The following is a 20,601-nucleotide window of genomic DNA, read 5'->3' as shown; positions in this document are numbered from 1 at the left end:
GACCTTCATGTCTTAAAGTGATGATGGACAGTAGTTTCTCTTTGCTTATTTGAGTTGTTCTTGCCATAATATGGACTTGGCCTTTTACCAAATAAGGCTGTTCTGTATACCACCCCTACCTTGGCACACCACAACTGATTGGCTCAAACGCATTAAGAAAAGAAATTCCACAAATTAAGTTAAGGCCCACCTGTTAATTGAAATGCATTCCAGGTGACTACCTCGTGAAGCTGGTTGAGAGAATTCCAAGAGTGTGCAAAGCGGTCATTAAGGCAAAGGGTAGCTACTTTAAAGAATCTCAAATATAAAATATATACTGCTCAAAAAAATAAAGGGAACACTTAACAATGTAACTCCAAGTCAATCACACTTCTGTCCACTTAGGAAGCAACACTGATTGACAATACATTTCACATGCTGTTGTGCAAATGGAATAGACAACAGGTGGAAATTATAGGCAATTAACAAGACACCCCCAATAAAGGAGTGGTTCTCTGCAGGTGGTGACCACAGACCATTTCTCAGTTCCTATGCTTCCTGGCTGATGTTTTGGTCACTTTTGAATGCTGGCGGTGCTTTCACTCTAGTGGTAGCATGAGACGGAGTCTACAACCCACACAAGTGGCTCAGGTAGTGCAGCTCATCCAGGATGGGACATCAATGCGAGCTGTGGCAAGAAGGTTTGCTGTGTCTGTCAGCATAGTGTCCAGAGCATGGAGGCGCTACCAGGAGACAGGCCAGTACATCAGGAGACGTGGAGGAGGCCATAGGAGGGCAACAACCCAGCAGCAGGACCACTACCTCCGCCTTTGTGCAAGGAGGAGCACTGCCAGAGCCCTGCAAAATGACCTCCAGCAGGCCACAAATGTGCATGTGTCTGCTCAAACGGTCAGAAACAGACTCCATGAGGGTCGCCAGAGGTAGCCTGACTGCTATTAGGTACCGAGATGAGACCCTCAGACCCCTTGTGAGACCATATGCTGGTGCGGTTGGCCCTGGGTTCCTCCTAATGCAAGACAATGCTAGACCTCATGTGGCTGGAGTGTGTCAGCAGTTCCTGCAAGAGGAAGGCAGTGATGCTATGGACTGGCCCGCCCATTCCCCAGACCTGAATCCAATTGAGCACATCTGGGACATCATGTCTCGCTCCATCCACCAACGCCACGTTGCACCACAGACTGTCCAGGAGTTGGCGGATGCTTTAGTCCAGGTCTGGGAGGAGATCCCTCAGGAGACCATCCGCCACCTCATCAGGAGCATGCCCAGGCGTTGTAGGGAGGTCATACAGGCACGTGGAGGCCACACACACTACTGAGCCTCATTTTGACTTGTTTAAGGACATTACATCAAAGTTGGATCAGCCTGTAGTGTGGTTTTTCACTTTAATTTTGGGTGTGACTCCAAATCCAGACCTCCATGGGTTGATACATTTGATTTCCATTGATACTTTTTGTGTGATTTTGTTGTCAGCACATTCAAAAATGTAAAGAAAAAAGTATTTAATAAAAATATTTCATTCATTCAGATCTAGGATGTGTTATTTTAGTGTTCCCTTTATTTTTTTGAGCAGTGTATTTTGATTTGTTTAACACTTTTTTGGTTACTACATGATTCCATATGTGCTATTTCATAATTTTGATGTCTTCCCTATTATTCTACAATGTAGAAAATAGTAAAAGTAATGAAAAACCCTTGAATGAGTAGGTGTGTCCAAACTTTGACTGGTACTATAACCAAGACTGTTGGTTCTATATTGGATATCTGGAGATCCTGTGATGAAACCAGGCCTGACAACTGAAGCAACTGTACCTTGTTTTCAGATGTTGGCATTACATCAGATTGTTTCCTCTCCTCCTAATGTTATGCAAAGTGTTGACAGACAACTCCTGAGCAAAACCCTGGATACAGTGAGATCCCAAACAGAACATGAAACTGGCTCTCAGAGGCTCCCACATCCTGCACAGCACGAAGAGTGATAATACAAACTTAAGACTAGAGAAAAACACATTGGCTGTGGCGGCTCTGTAATTGGATTCTGTGATGAAAACGGTCTGTACAATATGCCATTATAAACTTTATTGAAATTCTATTTATAAATGGACAAAAAAAAGTATTAGCTGATCTATATAAACATTTACATGGACTTTATCGAACATAAAATGTATATGTGCCGATTCATTGCTTCTCAAACACATTATTCTTAAATAATGCTCATATATTGTACATGATTGAACCAACAATACACATTACACACCACAAACACACATACCGGAGTAATCATCATTTTAAAAAGTAGGATGATCCAAAACTAGACGGTGCCTGTGGTAGTCCCTCGTCAAACATGGTGGCGTAAGAGTTTTTGAGGAAGTCTACGTAGTTCTGAATGCTCTGTTTGTGGCTTTCTGACTGGTCCAGGCTGAGCTGCAGGTCCTTTAGACGCACCTCAAATTGCTTCTCAGCCTGCAGAGCAACACAACCAATCAATCTCTTTATTGTCCAAATTTGGACATTTGTAGTGCAGTCAAGGTAAAAACAACAATCTCAGAAAATATGCTCATACACATAGGACAATAAGGCTTTACGCTCAAACTCAAAACAACAGTTATCAACACTTAACCTGATTTCATTCACCAAGGAATCAATCCATTGACCTGACAAATGTACAGTATGTACTACTATGCTTTAAAATAGAAAAATGGTCTGATTCATTGCGTATTGTATGGCATCAAAAAGTAATGTACTGTGTTCTCATTGGCTTTGAGGGATATGGGGGAAAATGTCACACGGTTTGCAGTAGGCTATCGTAGCTACAATATCCCCCATCTACACACAATACCCTATAAATGACAAAGTGAAAGCATGTTTTTAGAGATTTTAGCAAATGTATTCAAAATGAAAATCTCATTTACATAAGTATTCACACCCCTGAGTCAATACTTGTAATTCTTCAAGCTCTGTCAAATTGGTTGTTGATCATTGCTAGAGAACCTTTTTCAGGTCTTGCCATAGATTTTCAAGTAGATTTAAGTAAAAACTGTAACTCGGGCACTCAGGAACATTCACTGTCTTCTTGGTAAGCAACACCTTTGTAGATTTGGCCTTGGTATGCAACTCCAGTGTAGATTTGGCCTTGTGTTTTAGGTTATTGTCCTGCTGAAATGTGAATTCACCTCCCAGTGTCTGGTGGAAAGCAGACAGGTTTTTGCCTGTGCTTAGCTCCATTCCGTTTCTTTTTATCCTGAAAAACTCCCTAGCCCTTAATGATAACAATAACATGATGCAGCCACCACTATGCTTGAAAATATGGAGTGGTACTCAGTAATATGTTGTGATGGATTTGCCCCAAACATAACACTTTGTGTTCAGGACAAAAAGTGTATTGCTTTGCCACATCATTTTTTGCAGTATTACTTTAATGCCTTGTTGCAAACAGGATGCATTTTTTTGAATATTTTTATTCTGTACATGCTTCCTTCTTTTCACCCTGTCAATTAGGTTAATATTGTGGAGTAACTGCAATGTTGTTGATCAATCCTCACTTTTCCCCTATCACAGCCATTAAACTCAAAATGTTTTAAAAAATTGCCTCATGGTGAAATCACTGAGCCTCTTTGGCAACTGAATTAGGAAGGAAGCCTGTATCTTTGTAGTGGGGGCGGCAGGGTAGCCTAGTGGTTGGACTAGTGACCGGAAGGTTGCAAGTTCAAACCCCCGAGCTGACAAGGTACAAATCTGTCATTCTGCCCCTGAACAGGCAGTTAACCCACTGTTCCTAGGCTGTCATTGAAAATAAGAATTTGTTCTTAACTGACTTGCCTGGTTAAATAAAGGTTAAAAAAATAAAACTGGGTGTACACCATCCAAAGTGGAATCAATAACTTCACCATTCTCAAAGGGATATTCAATGTCTGCTTTAAAAAAAAAAAACAATCTACCAATAGGTGCCCTTCTTTGCGAGGCATTGGAAAACCTCCCTGGTCTTTGGTTGAATCTGTGTTTGAGGGACCGTACAGATAATTGTATGTGTGCGTTCCAGAGATGATGTTGTCATTCAAAAATTACATTAAAAACTATTATTACACAGAGTCAATGCAACTTATTATGGGACTTGTAAAGCCCATTTCTACTCCTTAATTTATTTAGGCTTGCCATTAAAAAAAAAGAGGTACAATACTTAATCAAGACATTTTAGCTTTTCATTTTTTATTAAATTTGTCAAAATGTTGAAAAACATAATTCCACTGACAATATGGGGTATTGTGTGTAGGCCAGTCACACAAAAAAAAAACTTAATAGATTTTAAATTCGTCTGTAACGCAACACAATGTGGAAAAAGTCAAGGGATGTGAATTATTTCTGAAGGCACTGTATGTGATTGTGTCTGGTACTTACTGACTGCTTGCTTTGTTTCATATGTTTCAGCTCATTCTCTCTTCTGCTCTTCTCAGCCTCCAGCTCCAGGATTCTGGTCTGAAGGGAACTTTCTCTGGAGACGGCTTTGTCTTTGACTTTGGAAACCTCGGCATGAGATAAATAAAGATTATGAGATGTGTCAAAAAGAAAACCACACATATCGGCAGGAACTCATCCCCTAAAAAACACCATCTTCAATTCGCTTCTGTGCCTTTCCATTCCCCTTTGGGGAACATTGGTTCCACTTAATATGAACCTTTAGTCTGAGCATTTGAATTTGCTTCTATGTACACATACACTGGATTTTAATAAAACCATATGCTGAGTGTATGAGCATTACATACTGTCCACATCCACACATTAAAATATCCTATCCAGGAGCAATCATACAGTTAACTAGGGGTTAAAGTAAAAAATAATCCCACCACTGAAATTTAGGCCGATCTCAGATCCATTGTCTGGGGCCAGGTTAACTTGCATAATGAACATCATGCTTTTAAGGAAATAGGATCATTTTGTACATGTTTTAAACTTCAAGTTTGACCAATTCCAGTCCTTTTCAATCAAAAAATTTCAAAATGACGAGGAAAATCTCTCGCAGTAACGGAGAAATTTAACCCCCCCAAGTACCTGTTGCCTGACATCGGCCACTGCTGCCTCCAGTTGTCTGTTGAGAGCCTGGCAGTCTGCTGAGCGCTGTTCTAGCTGCCTGCTGCTGTAGTGTAGCGACTCCTCCTGCCCTGCCAGCCTACGGACCAGCTCCTGGTTCTCCCCATGAAGCTCCTCCATCTGCCTGGAATACATCATCGGCAATGCATAAGGAACCCATTCATAACACATTCGTAACCCATACCCAAGTCACAAGATGTACATTAACATTTCAGAACATGTCAGAATTCACCCAGGGCAGGCTTAAAAACATATATAAAAAAACAATACATCTTCAATGTCGCTAATGTACTTTGACATGAGAAACACAGAGGAATCTAGTTTGAAAACCAAAAAGCAAAACGGAAGAATGTATTCATTCTTTCAAAAGAAGAGAAAGTAGTAATAACCTTACCTTTGAAGAGCCTCCCATTTTTGCCGTAGCTGTGAGTTGGCCTCGTGGATAGACTCCTTCATGTCCATCGACGACCTCGTCTTCTCCCCCTGTCTCTCCACCTGGACGCACAATAATCATACCTTGGTGGTTAGGCAAAAAAAAAAAAACATGTAGTTGGACTATGACTCAATGATATGACAGGTGCTGAATGTATGTTCATTTGAATAGTCTTGACTCACGGGGACTTGAATGGGGGTTCAAACATATACAGCGCAACACTAAAGAGTTGCGCCACGCAATTACTGAAATTACATTGGCTTATCAAGTCACCAACACAGCACACAACACTGTACAACGGTGATATGAGGAACATTCAAAAAAAAGGCAAGCGTTGATTGGACAGTGCCGAAACATTCATAGAAACACATTTTCATACAATTGAAGGTGATCATCACAGCTTTACAAAACACACAAAACTACAAAAGGGGCACATAGGGCTTTCGACCTAACTTTTTTTTACTGCAATCTAAGTACATCCAATCACAAACTTCAACACCAACTCAAAGCAGGAACCGAGGGATGCACTAGAATAACATGGAGATTTCTAACAGTATAATGGGAAACCATACATGGGGTTTGACTGACATCTGGTGGTAGATACTGTACTCCACCACCTCAGTGCTTACTTGCCCATCGACAAATGACATTTCGTCATACGGCTATAAGCACACCTTAACCTGCAGTTGTCTAATGGCCTCTGCCTTGTCTGCACATCTCTTCTCCGAGCGCCTCAGGTTGTCCTGGCACTCCGCCAGACTCTGCTCCGCGGTGCCCAGTAACTCGGGGTACTCTTCCAGTTCCCTCACGCGCCCCTCCAGCTCCAGCCTCACCTGGGGTCCCGGGGGAGGGGCGTGCAGGCCGGCAAGGCAGGGGAGCAGAGAAATGTTAGTGACTGATTGGCTGCAACTCTCTGAGTAGCTTTCACCGCCTGGACCCTGACTGGTAACTGAAGTATAGGTAATGTATGCGGAAGCAGGGCATGGCCATTCACCACGGATGTGTTTTTTTTTCCCTCAGAGAGAATATTTTGAAGGCTTTCAGCAAAATGTGGTTTAATCAGAAGCAGCAGTTAAATTCCAGTCCTGTTAAACTGACGTGTCGATAGTTGAACCATAGATTAGGATGCAGACTAGAGAACCCCAGTGATCACTGAATTCTAAAATGACAGCATACGTTGGTTTTTACGCCGAGGATAAATGTGAAGCTGTGCACTTTGAAATGGTTAACAGCACAGGCAAAGCCTTTAGGAAGCAATGCGTGGGTACGGGAAAGACCAGAAACAACTACAAATGTTAGTAAACAAATATCAAAACATACAGGATATCACATTCATTTTAATTTTACTGAACCAAGTAGTGTTTGTCTCAAACTATTTCACGCAATTTGATATTCTATTCTGTTGAGTGAGCCCTCTCTTGCTTTAATTATGAACGACACAAACCAATTTAAAGAGATACTTTGGGATTTTTGGCAACAAGGCCCTTTATCTACTTCCCTAGAGTGAGATGAACTTGTAGATACCATTTTTATGTTTCGGTGTCCAGTATGAAGGAAGTTAGAGCTAGTTTTGCGAGAAAATGCTAACTAGCTTTAGCGCAATAACTGGAAGTCTATGGTTATCTACTAGCATGCCAGCTCATTGCCAAAATCCAGAATTATCCCTTTAAGACAAAGCTGCTGCTACACTCTGTTGATCATATATGCATAGTCACTTTAACTATACATTCATATACATACTAGCTCAATTGGCCCGACCAACCAGTGCCCCCCGCATTTTGGCTAACCGGGCTATCTGCATTGTGTTCCGCCACCCACCAACCGGACTATCTGCATTGTGTTCCGCCACCCACCAACCGGACTATCTGCATTGTGTCCTGCCACCCACCACCCTCCAACCCCTCCTTTACGCTACTGCTACTCTGTTTATCATACATGCATAGTCACTTTAACCATATCTACATGAACATACTACCTCAATCAGCCTGACTAACCGGTGCCTGTATGTAGCCCCGCTACTGTTATAGCCTCGATACTATATAAAGCCTCGCTACTGTATATAGCCTCGCTACTGTTATTTTTCATTGTTCACCTAATACCTTTTTTGCACTGTTGGTTAGAGTCTGTAAGTAAGCATTTCACTGTAAGGTCTACACCTGTTGTATTCGGCACGCGTGACAAATAAACTTTGATTTGAATGTAGCCAACAGAAGACTTCACCTTCTTCACTTCCGCATCTCTTCCTTCTCTGGTGTTCTCTGCTTCCCTCAGAAAACCATCCAACTTCATCTTCAGATCCTCCACCTCCAGTTGAAGCTCTGCCACCTGAGAGATGTGAGGCAATAGGAGGCGAATAAAACAGACAGCTGCTGCCTTACCTTTTAGTCTCTCAATACATTCCTATAGGATTCAGTGGGTATGGGAACTTGGAAGTGTGGTGGGGTGCGGGATCCCTGCCTGACTCTGATACTGTTCTGCTTGGTCTTTCCTCTCCTGTGAGACGGCGCTCTCCTCTTTCAGCGCCGCTTTAGAATGAACCAGCTGCAGCTCCAACTCAACGATGGACGCCTGGAACCGGAGATAAATACACAAATAGAATCCTAAAACATGGTGGGAACAAACCACACACTAATAACTATACATACACTCCCCCGCCATAGGTGTTCGGACAGTGACGCTAACATTTTTTAAATATGGCTCTGGGCTCCAGCGTTTTAGATTTGAGATCAGGCGACATTTTATTTTGAGGGTATATTCATACAAATCTGTTTGACTGTTTGGAAATGGAAGCACTTTATGTATCTAGTCCCCCCAATTTGAAGAAGGCATAAGTATTTGGACAAATTCCCTCAAAGTGTATTAAAGTGATCAAAAGTGTAGTATTTGGTCCGGCATTCCTGCCACACTGACTACGTCAAGCTTGTGAGACTGTTGTAGTTGTGTTTTAGATCATGTTTTGCCTAATAGGAACTGCGTAGGTGAGTAGGTAAGATGTTTCTGAACACATGTAAATTAATCATGATAATGCCATGATTAGGAAAAATCATGAATGAATCATGAATAATGATGAGTGAGAAGATTACAGAGGATACAACAAAACATGCTAACCGCTCAGCATTACCAATAACAGGGAAGGCTAGCATTTTTCAGAGGGTATGCTATTTCTACCACTGTAAGCCTTACTACTCGTGATTATTCGCGATTCATTAATGATTATTCATGATCATAGTAGCATGCACATTAATGCAGAAGTGTTCCGAAACATCTTCTATTCTTACTTTCACCATTCAGTTCCTTTTGGGTAAAATATAACCCGAAACACAACCAAAACAAACTGCAAATGCATGCAACAAGTTTGTAGTCACAAGCTTGAGGTAGTCATTGAGTGCAAGAAATACAGGACCAAATACCAAACCTTTTACTACTTTAATACACTATAAGTGAATTTGTCCAAATACTTATGACTTCTTCAAATGGATGGACTAGACATATAAAGTGTTTTCATTTCTAAACGGTAAAACATGCATGGAAAAACCCTCAAATAAAAAAAAAAGGTGAGATTCTGTACTGTCGCCTCATATGATTATAGTATAGAGTATAGAGTATGAGTATAGAGCCAAATGTAAAATGTTAGCGTGACTGTCCAAATACATATAGAGGGGAGTGTAGAAACATATCATCCTGTATTAAGGTGGGAAGACGTTTTACATGTTAGAATAAACAGAAAAGGTACACAAATTAAAAAGCAGTAGAGCTAGGTTTGTTATCGAAGCAATTAGATGTAATAGTTTACAAAATGTGTTTATAGATGTGGTAGTTTAGATCATTTGGGGCTAATCCATGGCTCAAGGTGAAGTAAATCAATAGTTTTTGGTTGGTGCATACACAACTTAAAAAGGTCTATATTGGTGTTTAATTGTCCTACCTTGAGGGTTGCGTTCTCAAGGCCAATGTCTCCGTTTTCAGCGTTGAGTTTTTCCACTTTTAGCACTAAGACCTCGTTTGCAGCAGTGAATTCGTCACTCTCCTTCTGTAGCTTCGCAGTAATGTCGGCTATTTGGCTGTAATGAAACATCAATAAGCAATTGCCACTTGCCCACTTCTACTTTCTGCGAGGAGAAAATGTGAAAAGCTTTGCAAATGAAAAGAACAACATTGATTGCCTCAAAGACCTGGATTAACAATATGCCAGGTTTTTTTGTGTCCAGGTCAAAATGAGAAACGACATACCCTTTCAGTAGTCCTATCTGTGCATCAAGCAGAATTCTCGCGTTTGTCTTCTGCTCCTGTTGTCTCCTCCATGTGTCCCTCTCTGAACAAGCCTCCGCCAGCTGAACATCCTACATGTCATCATGCCACATAACATAAATCAGTTTACTGTCCCTGGCAAGGAACAACGGAATACCTGGGTCGCGTTCAGTAGGGAACACCGTAGCAAAAGTTTTAAAAAGACATCCATCATCATTTTAGGTATGGAACCGTTAGACGAAAATACAATGAGTGCACAAAACATTAGGAACTCACTCGGCTCTTTCTATGACATAGACTGCCCAGGTGAATGCTATGATAACTTAATGTCTCCTGTTAAATTCACTTCAAATCAGTGTAGATGAAGGGGAGGACAGGTTAAAGAAGGAGTTTTAAGCCTTGAGACAATTGAGACATGGATTGTGTATGTGTGCCAATCAGAGGGTGAATGGTCAAGACAAAATATTTCAGTGCCTTTGAATGGGGTATCATAGCAGTTGCCAGACGCACCGGTTTGAGTGTGTCAAGAACTACAACACTGCTGGGTTTTTCATGCTCAACAGTTTCCCTTGTATATCAAGAATGGTCCACCACCCAAAGGACATCCAGCCAACTTAACAACTGTGGGAAGCATTGGAGTCAACATGGGCCAGCATCCCTGTGGAACGCTTTTGATACCTTATAGAGTCCATGCCCTGACGAATTGAGGCCGTTTTGAGGGCAAAAGGGGGTGCAACTCAATATCAGGAAGGTGTTCCTAATGTTTTGTACACTCAGTGTATAGCAAACAATCAGAAAATACAACGTCTACACATCGATCAGGAAGAACACAACTTAGCAATATATGCAGACGATGTGATTCTCTACTGAGCAAACCTACCAGTCAGTTCCCACCACTATGGATGAAGCACAACAAGTGTCATATCTCAGTACAGACTAAATACAGTGAAATCAGACAGAATGACAGTAGGTCAAACCAATATCCCAAGACATCAAAACAAAGTTTAAACTTAAATGGGATCAAAACACACTCAAATACCAAGATCTGATGAAACTGCATCAGTATAAGTTAGGAACACTGGAAATTCAGCATAAATAGGACCTACAAAAGATGGAAATTAGTACCTTTAACAAGAACAGGAAGAATGGAAAACGATTCAAATTAACGTTCTCCCAAGATGTGTGTATTCCTGTTCCAGAATCAACCAATAACTATTACTCAAAATACTTTAAAAAGGTGGGACACATTCCTGAGGAAATTCATCTGGGGAGCAAGAAAAGCCTGTGTCAAACTTAAAACAATCAAACATAAAACAAGCCCAGGCCGACCAACTAAAATCCATTATTGTATGGATGAACCCAGCATCAACCGCTACATGGAGACGGATAATCAAACTGTGCCAGCGGAGAAAAAGTTGTGAGTGGCAGTGCAGAGGAACGTCAGGGGGGTGAATTCAGATGGAGCCCTTAGAAAGTTTATACCCAAAAGTATTCTTTTCGGATATAAAGACGATGCTGTATCAACAAAAAAAAACTTCATTTCTCGGAACAAGAATAGACTGACACGTTTCAGAAATAAAGTTCTGAAGAAGGCCAGTTGTATTCCTTCTTTAAGCAGGACAACCGTTTTCAGCTGTAATTAACATAATTGCAAAAGGGTTTTATAATGATCAATTAGCCTTTTAAAATGATCAACTTGGATTAGCTAACACAACGTGCCATTGGAACACAGGAGTGATGGTTGCTGATAATGGGCCTCTGTGTGCCTATGTAGATATTTATATGTTTGTTAAATGAGCCGTTTCCAGCTACAATAGTCACTTACAACATTGACAAAGTCTACACTGTATTTCTGATCAATTTTATGTTATTTTCATGGACAAAAAAAAAACGTGCTTTTATTTCAAAAACAAGGACATTTTTAAGTGACACCAAACTTTTGAACGGTAGTGTACGCAAATGCCAACAAAATAAATGTTTGGTCAGTGTGTGTGTGTGTGTGTGTGTGTCTCAACTATTTAACTGTACTATAATACTTAAAAAGGCCTTTAAAAAAAATTATGAATCGATATTAGGTGTTTTGGCAAGGAAAAAAATGGGATATTAGTATCAAGTATCAGGCAAAAATGTCATATCGGTGCATCCCTAATTTAATCAATTGTAGAATAAGGCTGTAATGTAACAAAATGTGGAAAACGTCAAGGGGTCTGAAAACATTCCGAAGGCACTGTACATCCTTTAAATCGATATACGGCAAAGACATGTAAGAAAGTAAATGCCAAGAATGTGCTGGGGGCACAGAATTACCGGAGAAGAAACAAAAGATGAGAACATTATAGTGAAAACCAATTGGTTAGACGAGCTGCAAATAGTAACAACCGCAGAGGAATGGGAGGACATATCTAGAAGAACAAGTCCAAGACAACCCTCTACTCTGTAGGGAATACTCTTGGACAATTCAGTCAAGATGTTTCATAACTCCTATAATACAACAACAATACAACTGTGACATCACACCAAATTGCTGGCGTAACTGCGGGGAGAGCAGGGCTAATCACATCCACATACTATATTCCTTCACAGTCCTCAATCATTTCTGGACCGAAGTATATAAAGTACTGGATGATACGCTTGAACACTCACGTTCTCTAAATCCAGAACACATGTTCCTTGGGAGAACCCCTCATACACTGGTCCTCCAAAATGATAAGTACGTTTTCAGAATTCTGAGAATAACAGCACTTAAACAGATGACTAGAAACTGGCTTAAACCCCTTGCACCACAAATAAGCAATTGGAAAGAAACCATTAATGAAATCTACAGTATGGTAAATGATAACTCATAGAATAAGAAACCAAATAACTCTGAGATACGATGGGGAAAAGTATAGAAAACGGACATTATATTGTAAAATATTTATAGGCCCTAACAGGCGATAAAATTTACATGTTTGAAACAGATGGGTGTTTGTGGACACGTGTGTGTGTGTGTGTCGGTGGATGTGTGTGTGTGAATGGGTGCATGTATGCGACTGTAGAAGTGCAGATGTGTGTATGCATGTGTGGGTGTGTGTCCGTGTACCATTATATTGTTTTATGAAATGCTGACTGTTGGCGTGTTGAGGTTAATTATTTCCTTTTCATGTTGGGGGGGGTAAATGTGTATATCTCTTGTTGGGATTCTGTTGTGATCTAAAACCAATAAATAAAAAGTATTACAAAAATAAAACTAAAAAAGCTGTGGTATTATTGGACAAGTACATGTAGTATCTCCTGGTTTCAAAACATGTTCTCCAGCCTGAACAAAACCCTGGGGAAGAGAAAATGATGACCACCAAACTGACTCCCCACATTACCCATACATACCTTCTCCCTCAGCTGAGTGTAACATTTATCCACAGCAGCTTCGAACCTCTCGGCCCTCTGTTTCTGGGCACGGGTGGCCTTCTTCAGGCCCTCTTTCTCCTGTTCTGCCTTCTCAGACACACTGGAGATCTCCCCCCTCAGACCATCTATCTCCAGCTTCTGCTCAGTCAGCTGCCTCTCCAAACCCTGGGAGAAAGAAAGACAGGGAACAAACACGGACTGTTTAACCTTTCAACATATCTAAATAATTATCTCTAGCCTGGTGAAAACAAGATGGACGACGTCCGTCTTGAATGGGTTGTAAAAGACTATTCTTTGTGAAACAGAAATGTCTACTTTTTGCTGTCTTTCTTCCCAACAGTCCCAGACATCACACACACAGGCTGGAAGCATAATACTGACTGCAAACTACCTCCTTTACTTTACCGGTGTCTTATTCTACAGACAGAATGGTTAAGGCTTAGAAATACACCTTTCCCAACTCAGACAATGTAGTGATTGATTGACTGACTAATAGACTGATGCCTGAACTTGTGTGTTACCCGGAGCTGCACGGTGAGACGGTTGTTGTCGGCCTCTTTGCTGTGTAACTGGCCCTGTAGGTGAGCACGTGTGGTCTCCACAGACTTGGTGGCATGGACCGCATTCTCGGTGTTCTCCTGTGGAGCATCAAAGCAGAAAGAGCTGGTGTGAGGGCACTGCTTTCGAACAGTTTGATTTATTCCTTTGTCAATGTGTTTTATCGTTGTACAAAATGTAGTCACATCCAAAATGATTGGCACACTTGATGAAGATGAGCAAAAAACTGTATAAAATAAATACAAATACTGAGATACTACACTGCTCAAAAAAATAAAGGGAACACTTAAACAACACAATGTAACTCCAAGTCAATCACACTTCTGTGAAATCAAACTGTCCACTTAGGAAGCAACACTGATTGACAATAAATTTCACATGCTGTTGTGCAAATGGAATAGACAACAGGTGGAAATTATAGCAATTAGCAAGACACCCCCAATAAAGGAGTGGTTCTGCAGGTGGTGACCACAGACCACTTCTCAGTTCCTATGCTTCCTGGCTGATGTTTTGGTCACTTTTGAATGCTGGCGGTGCTTTCACTCTAGTGGTAGCATGAGACGGAGTCTACAACCCACACAAGTGGCTCAGGTAGTGCAGCTCATCCAGGATGGGACATCAATGCGAGCTGTGGCAAGAAGGTTTGCTGTGTCTGTCAGCATAGTGTCCAGAGCATGGAGGCGCTACCAGGAGACAGGCCAGTACATCAGGAGACGTGGAGGAGGCCGTAGGAGGGCAACAACCCAGCAGCAGGACCGCTACCTCTGCCTTTGTGCAAGGAGGAGCAATGCCAGAGCCCTGCAAAATGACCTCCAGCAGGCCACAAATGTGCATGTGTCTGCTCAAACGGTCAGAAACAGACTCCATGAGGGTGGTATGAGGGCCCGACGTCCACAAGTGGGGGTTGTGCTTACAGCCCAACACCGTGCAGGACGTTTGGCATTTGCCAGAGAACACCAAGATTGGCAAATTCACCACTGGCGCCCTGTGCTCTTCACAGATGAAAGCAGGTTCACACTGAGCACATGTGACAGACGTTACAAGGTCTGGAGATGCCGTGGAGAACGTTCTGCTGCCTGCAACATCCTCCAGCATGACCGGTTTGGCGGTGGGTCAGTCATGGTGTGGGGTGGCATTTCTTTGGGGGGGGCCGCACAGCCCTCCATGTGCTCGCCAGAGGTAGCCTGACTGCCATTAGGTACCGAGATGAGATCCTCAGACCCCTTGTGAGACCATATGCTGGTGCGGTTGGCCCTGGGTTCCTCCTAATGCAAGACAATGCTAGACCTCATGTGGCTGGAGTGTGTCAGCAGTTCCTGCAAGAGGTAGGCATTGATGCTATGGACTGTTATGCCTGTTCCCAGACCTGAATCCAATTGAGCACATCTGGGACATCATGTCTCGCTCCATCCACCAACGCCACGTTGCACCACAGACTGTCCAGGAGTTGGCAGATGCTTTAGTCCAGGTCTGGGAGGAGATCCCTCAGGAGACCATCCGCCACCTCATCAGGAGCATGCCCAGGCGTTGTAGGGAGGTCATACAGGCACGTGGAGGACATACACACTACTGAGCCTAATTTTGACTTGTTTTAAGGACATTACATCAAAGTTGGATCAGCCGGTAGTGTGGTTTCCACTTTAATTTTGAGTGTGACTCCAAATCCAGACCTCCATGGGTTGATAAATTTGATTTCCATTGATACTTTGTGTGATTTTGTTGTCAGGACATTCAACTATGTAAAGAAAAAAGTATTTAATAAGAATATTTCATTAATTCAGATCTAGGATGTGTTATTTTAGTGTTCCCTTTATTTTTTTGAGCAGTGTATATTTTGTAGGCTCAAACAACATTTTTTATAATATTATTTTACATTAATAGAATTGCTTGCAAGGATAAGGGTGGTTGGCCTTTTTCTATAATGTCTTATGATATTGAAGTACACATTGGGTAGGGATCTTAGACCAACCATTCCGTCATATAGAATCTTTCCAGTTCCTCGATATCTTTCATTCTGCGCTTATGCACAGCCTTCAATTCAAACCACAGGTTTCCAATGAAAATGACCATTGCAAAATGTTGATTTTCTGGTAAGAGAGGCAACCAGGTGTTCTGCTAAAATGAGTTCATGATGCCGTTGACAGGGGCTCCAGAACCATTGGAAGCAAAACAGCACCATAACATCAAAGATCCACCACCATATCCTGCAGAAGGTATGAGGTTATTTTCTGCATATGCATCCTTCTTTAGAGGCCAAACCCACCACCGGTGTGAAAGTCCAAAGAGCTTGATTTTCGTCTGACCATAACACTGGTTCCAATCCAAGTGCCAATGACGTTTAGCAAACTCCAGGCATTGACATTGGTTGGTTTCTCTCAGTGAAGGCTCTTTTTATGGCAACCCCTCCAGACTATTGGCATGGAGGTGGTGTCTAATTGTAGATTTGGAGACTTTGTGACTCCACAATGCGTTCTGTAATTCTCCAATACTGGCCCTTGGACTTCTTTTGCCTCCCAAACCATCTTCCCCACTGTGCGTGGGGACAAAATGCACTTGGGTCCTCTAGAAGCCAAATTTACCACAGGAACAGTGGTTTTAAACTTCTTAATTGTTGCCCTAATAGTGATATATTTGTTTTTTCAGTCATTTTTTTGTACCTATTGCCTGATTTATGAAAGTCAACAATCATTTTTCTCTTTTCATTTCTGAGTGCTTTGCCTTTCCCCTTGGTGATGGATGACAAATGGATTTCACATGCGTGTTACCTCATTTTTATACCCCAGTGAAACAGGAAGCCATGAAAGGCCACAATACAGTTCCTTAAACTGAGATTGACTTAAAAAGTAGAATGTTAATAAATATGATAATAATTTATTTTTTTGTATTGCAATTGTATAAAATAATATAATTTCCCCATTTTTTGGAGCATAAAATATAGCTTGGTATTATTTATTTTATACAGTAATTTTTTGCTAATCTTTATCAAGGGTGCCAATTATTTCAGATGTGACTGTATTTCATGTGAAATTAAAGGCCAAAACTCACCATTTCTTTCTTCCGCAAACCCATCAGTTCATCCACCATTTTGTCTTTATCGTTCAAATTTCTTTTCAAATGCTGGTGGAAACAAAAGAACAAAAACTTTTATCTTACTCACAGTACAACAGTAAAATGACATGTGTATAGTGAACAGGAGCAGATGCTTTTCTATCCCAAGTGTCTTACAAAGTCAGCACACAAGTTCAGTACATGTGGCCCATGCAGGATTGAATCAAATCCCCAACCTTAATCTAGCTAGCACCATGTTTCAACCCATTGAGCCATCTGAACTACTGCACTGAATTACCCTACCCTCTAGTCGGCAGGTAGCACAGCAGTCAAGAGCGTTGGGCCAGTAACTGAAAGGTTGCTGGTTAGAATCCCCGAGCCGACTGGGTGAAAAATCTGTCCTTGAGCAAGGCACTTAACCCTAATTGCTCCTGTAAATCACTCTGGATAAGTGTGTCTGCTAAATGACTAAAATGTATAACATGTTGTCAGAACATATACAATTTTCAGCCTTGGCACCGCTATGTTCATTTTTCAGTGTTTAAATACAGGTCTGGAGTGTCTGAAGTTCTTTTTTTTTTTTTTACCCAAATGAGGAGCAATTTACCAGATTATCACACTCAGCCTGCGTAAGCTTCTTTAGTAAGAGATCAATGTGTTTGTCTGTCTCCATTCGAGATGCCTAATAAAAAAGGAGACAAAAAGAGGTAGTCAAATCATGTTATTTCACGCAACAGTTAAAAAGACAAAGTTGCAGTTGACTTTAGTCCACAAGTACAGTTTAATGCATTATGTTGCAGTTATAATGCATTGTAAAAATTGTCATAAGCATGACCCCCCTTATAAATTGCAACCTGACAGGCCTCCAAAGTAGTAGTCATTAGCCATCAGATTATAACTGGTTGATAAGACCAACCTCTGCATCCTGCAGGTCTTGGAGTTGCTGTCGAACAGACTTGTTAATCCGTTTAAAGACCTCCAACTTCTCCAGCAGAAGGCCTCTCTGCCTTGACATCCGCCGGTTATCAGAGGCAGAGTGTCTTGAGTCCTTTATAATAGAAGGATGAATTACATTTTACTTTAGACACATTAACAAGTTGTTAGTGAATTGAACATTTTGATGTCGGGTTGTGCATCTCAAAATAAAGACAGGTACACTGTAAGCACATCAATTACAAAGGACTTCACATTACGGCAAAATCATCCTCCAGGATCTCCTTGAACGACATGAGCTGTACGGCTGCAGAGTTGGCCGCTGCTTCTGCATCCATCAATGTTTTCATCAGGGGACTTTTGCCGCCGGTGGCTCCATAGTCTCCATAACTAAGTATAACGACAAAAGAGAGCGGATTAGAAATCAGTTGGATCCACACTGAAAGCTGTTTGTGGGCTAGTGTGTGGATGTGTCTTATGGACCTCACCAATTACTCTCCATCTCTGGGGTTTTGGTGTAGACACTGCTGCGTATCCTGCTCCCTCTCCCAGGCTCTGAGAAGCAGTCTAGATCGTCATCTAGAGAGTCCTGGAAGGGATCCTCAGAAGACATGGCTCTGGTGGATCAGAGGACTGGCTATATGGTTAGGCTTACATGACTGCTTGCCTATAATAATCCCATTCTCATTTTCTAGTAAAATACACTAGACAACTATAATGACAAGGAAATTATGAAAAATATTGGTGCATAGACAGCATACGATATGATAGACAGTCAACAATATAATGCACGTATAGCTACAGTATAATTTTTTTAAACTAACCGGTCCAAGACAACATTTAACTGTTCCATTTCATCTCAATCAATGACTAGCTATTTCCTTTAATATTATGTATTGTCAGGCTACAAATGGTGCGTAGTCTTTTTACCATTAGCTTCTAGCTGAGCTGATCCATTCTGACCTTGATTTCAGAGTTAAAGAACAGTAGCTAGCTAACATTAGCAACACAACCTTTGGTATCTACAGTATGCTAGCAAGCTGAACAGAACAAGTTCAAGTTAGCTACTGTACCTAGCTAATTTGGCCAGTTAGTTAGAATTGCGAAGATGGAAAGCAAATTCAAACCCAAGACACATCCTACGATCAATACGTATCTAGCTAGATTGGTATGGTGAGATTTCGAATGAAATGTTGTTGTTTTTTACCTTCATTCACTACCGTGCCTTTTGTTTTGTGCTACTGCTATTCAACAGTTGATGCTCTCTGTAGAAAACGGTTGTCACGAGTTACCACAGCCACAAAGTTGCTAAATCGTACAATTTTTTGAAAATAAAAATGAGCTTTTTGGTCTTAATTAAAGTTAGGGTTAGGCATACAGTTAGCAGTGTGGTTAAGGTTAGGTTTAAAATCTGATTTTAATAAGATACATTGTAGAAATAGGCGGAGTTTATGACTTTCTGTTTGCGGTAATTAGTGACGACCGTAGGAAACGAATGGCGTTCGTTGCATCCATTGGTTGATTTGAGTCCCGCCTATTTGTTCTGCGATTTGTGATTGGCTAAGGCATTGGACGTATGGACCTAACGTAAACAAACCCAACTAGACTAGAGCGTGATTGTTGTTAGCAAACCAAATGAACGTTGCAGGTTGATTTAATCCATCCACATGGATTTTCTGTGTTAAAATATTTGGAGTCAAACCGAATGAATGCTGCACGGGATTCAAATGCTAGTACCAAAGACAGTTTGAGTACTCTGTGCTAGTACAGTGAAGTCAAGTGGCATCCAAGTTTGGAGGGGACCATAGAGGACTCATCTTTGTATAGGTGCCATTATAGGGTCCAAAACAGCATGGGCAGCGCCATTAAGGCTATCTCCATTTTGAAGTAGTCCATTTTCTTCACGATTGGCTGAACCCTCCTGATGACCTGGTTGGACATGACTCCACTTAGTTCCACTCATTTGACTACATTAAAATGGTGTAAGCCGTCAATGGTAGAATGGGTACCAGTCTTATTAGCTAACCCTCTTCCCACTCCTGCCATTTGCCAAAGTAAATGGCCTTTATGCAATCACAACATTCGATATGCAGCTGGATTTATGGTGCAGTTTCTAATTAGTAGCTAGAAATAACATTAATATATTCCATTCCAACGTTATGGAACATAGGGTGTAAAGCAAATTTGGCGCAATATGAATTAGAATTTTAAGAATGACAACAAACAATTACCGTTAGGTTACCTGCTGCGGTCATTCTCTTGTGAGATGGTAGTGTCAATGCAATATCATGTTGTTCAAATATGCTAGAGAGGAATCTGATATGAGAGAGAAATAATGATATGGAAAGATTCAATCGAGCTACGATTTCTTCAGTTGCATCCCATTAATGAGAGAAAAGAAATGCAAAACTGGCATTCCTTGCCAGTGGTGATTTTAGCATGTACATCTTGGTGGGGCATTATTTTTTATTTTTTTATATATCAAAAATTATGCATGCCAGCAAAGCCACTACACAACACAACACTAAACAATGCATTAATTGCACTTTAATGGTGGCTAACGGTGCCTACAAAGCTGTGTCAACAGCAGTCCGAACACCTTACCACTGCTACGCCTTGTCTGACAGCAAAACAGTTAATTCAGCCTCATTTACTTCCTTTTTATAAAACATAGCTGATATGGCTGACTTGTTTAAACAAATGTGGTTTCTACTGACAATTGAGCAGTGGTGGAAAAAGTACCCAATTGTCATACTTGAGTAAACGTAAAGATACATTAATAGAAAATGACTCAAGTAAAAGTGAATGTCACCCATAAAATACTATTTGAGTAAAAGTCCAAAAGTATATGGTTTTAAATATACTTAAGTGTTAAAAGTAAATTTAATTGCAAACATATACTTAAGTATCAA

General features: G+C 41.1%; 1 protein-coding gene across 3 annotated transcripts; it reads right to left on the bottom strand.

Moving 5' to 3' along the window:
- Positions 1–2,061: 2,061 nt before the first annotated feature.
- On the bottom strand, positions 2,062–19,076 carry LOC112226759 (outer dense fiber protein 2-like). Of its 3 annotated transcripts, none has more exons than XM_042308024.1 (17): positions 18,897–19,076; positions 18,178–18,322; positions 17,950–18,079; positions 17,673–17,804; positions 17,364–17,438; positions 16,754–16,825; positions 13,672–13,788; positions 13,130–13,315; positions 9,746–9,855; positions 9,441–9,576; positions 7,973–8,083; positions 7,736–7,840; positions 6,190–6,348; positions 5,477–5,577; positions 5,044–5,206; positions 4,393–4,518; positions 2,062–2,460 (listed from the first exon to the last, which is right to left on the bottom strand). In XM_042308024.1, the coding sequence occupies exons 2-17, from the start codon at positions 18,300–18,302 to the stop codon at positions 2,281–2,283; spliced, it is 2,028 nt and encodes a 675-aa protein (XP_042163958.1). In that variant the 5' UTR covers positions 18,303–18,322; positions 18,897–19,076; the 3' UTR covers positions 2,062–2,280. The 3 variants fall into 3 exon arrangements, with proteins under 3 accessions (XP_042163958.1, XP_042163957.1, XP_042163959.1); XM_042308023.1 differs by having other exon boundaries at positions 18,178–18,306; XM_042308025.1 differs by lacking the exon at positions 6,190–6,348 and having other exon boundaries at positions 18,178–18,306; positions 18,897–19,075.
- Positions 19,077–20,601: the final 1,525 nt, after the last annotated feature.

The sequence above is a fragment of the Oncorhynchus tshawytscha genome, linkage group LG28 (genome assembly GCF_018296145.1).
Source record: "Oncorhynchus tshawytscha isolate Ot180627B linkage group LG28, Otsh_v2.0, whole genome shotgun sequence".
NCBI classification, from domain to species: Eukaryota; Metazoa; Chordata; class Actinopteri; order Salmoniformes; family Salmonidae; genus Oncorhynchus; species Oncorhynchus tshawytscha.
Note: the sequence above shows the minus strand (reverse complement) of the source record. Positions and strands in the feature narration are given on the sequence as shown.

Excerpts from the sequence above, each read along its gene's own strand:
- LOC112226759 (XM_042308024.1), bottom strand. The coding sequence starts at position 18,302 with ATGTCTTCTGAGGATCCCTTCCAGGACTCTCTAGATGACGATCTAGAC. Across the intron at positions 17,805-17,949 it reads TCCTGGAGGATGATTTTGCC|GACTCAAGACACTCTGCCTC; the intron begins GTAATGTGAAGT and ends TCTATTATAAAG. Across the intron at positions 17,439-17,672 it reads AAGACCTGCAGGATGCAGAG|GCATCTCGAATGGAGACAGA; the intron begins GTTGGTCTTATC and ends CTTTTTTATTAG.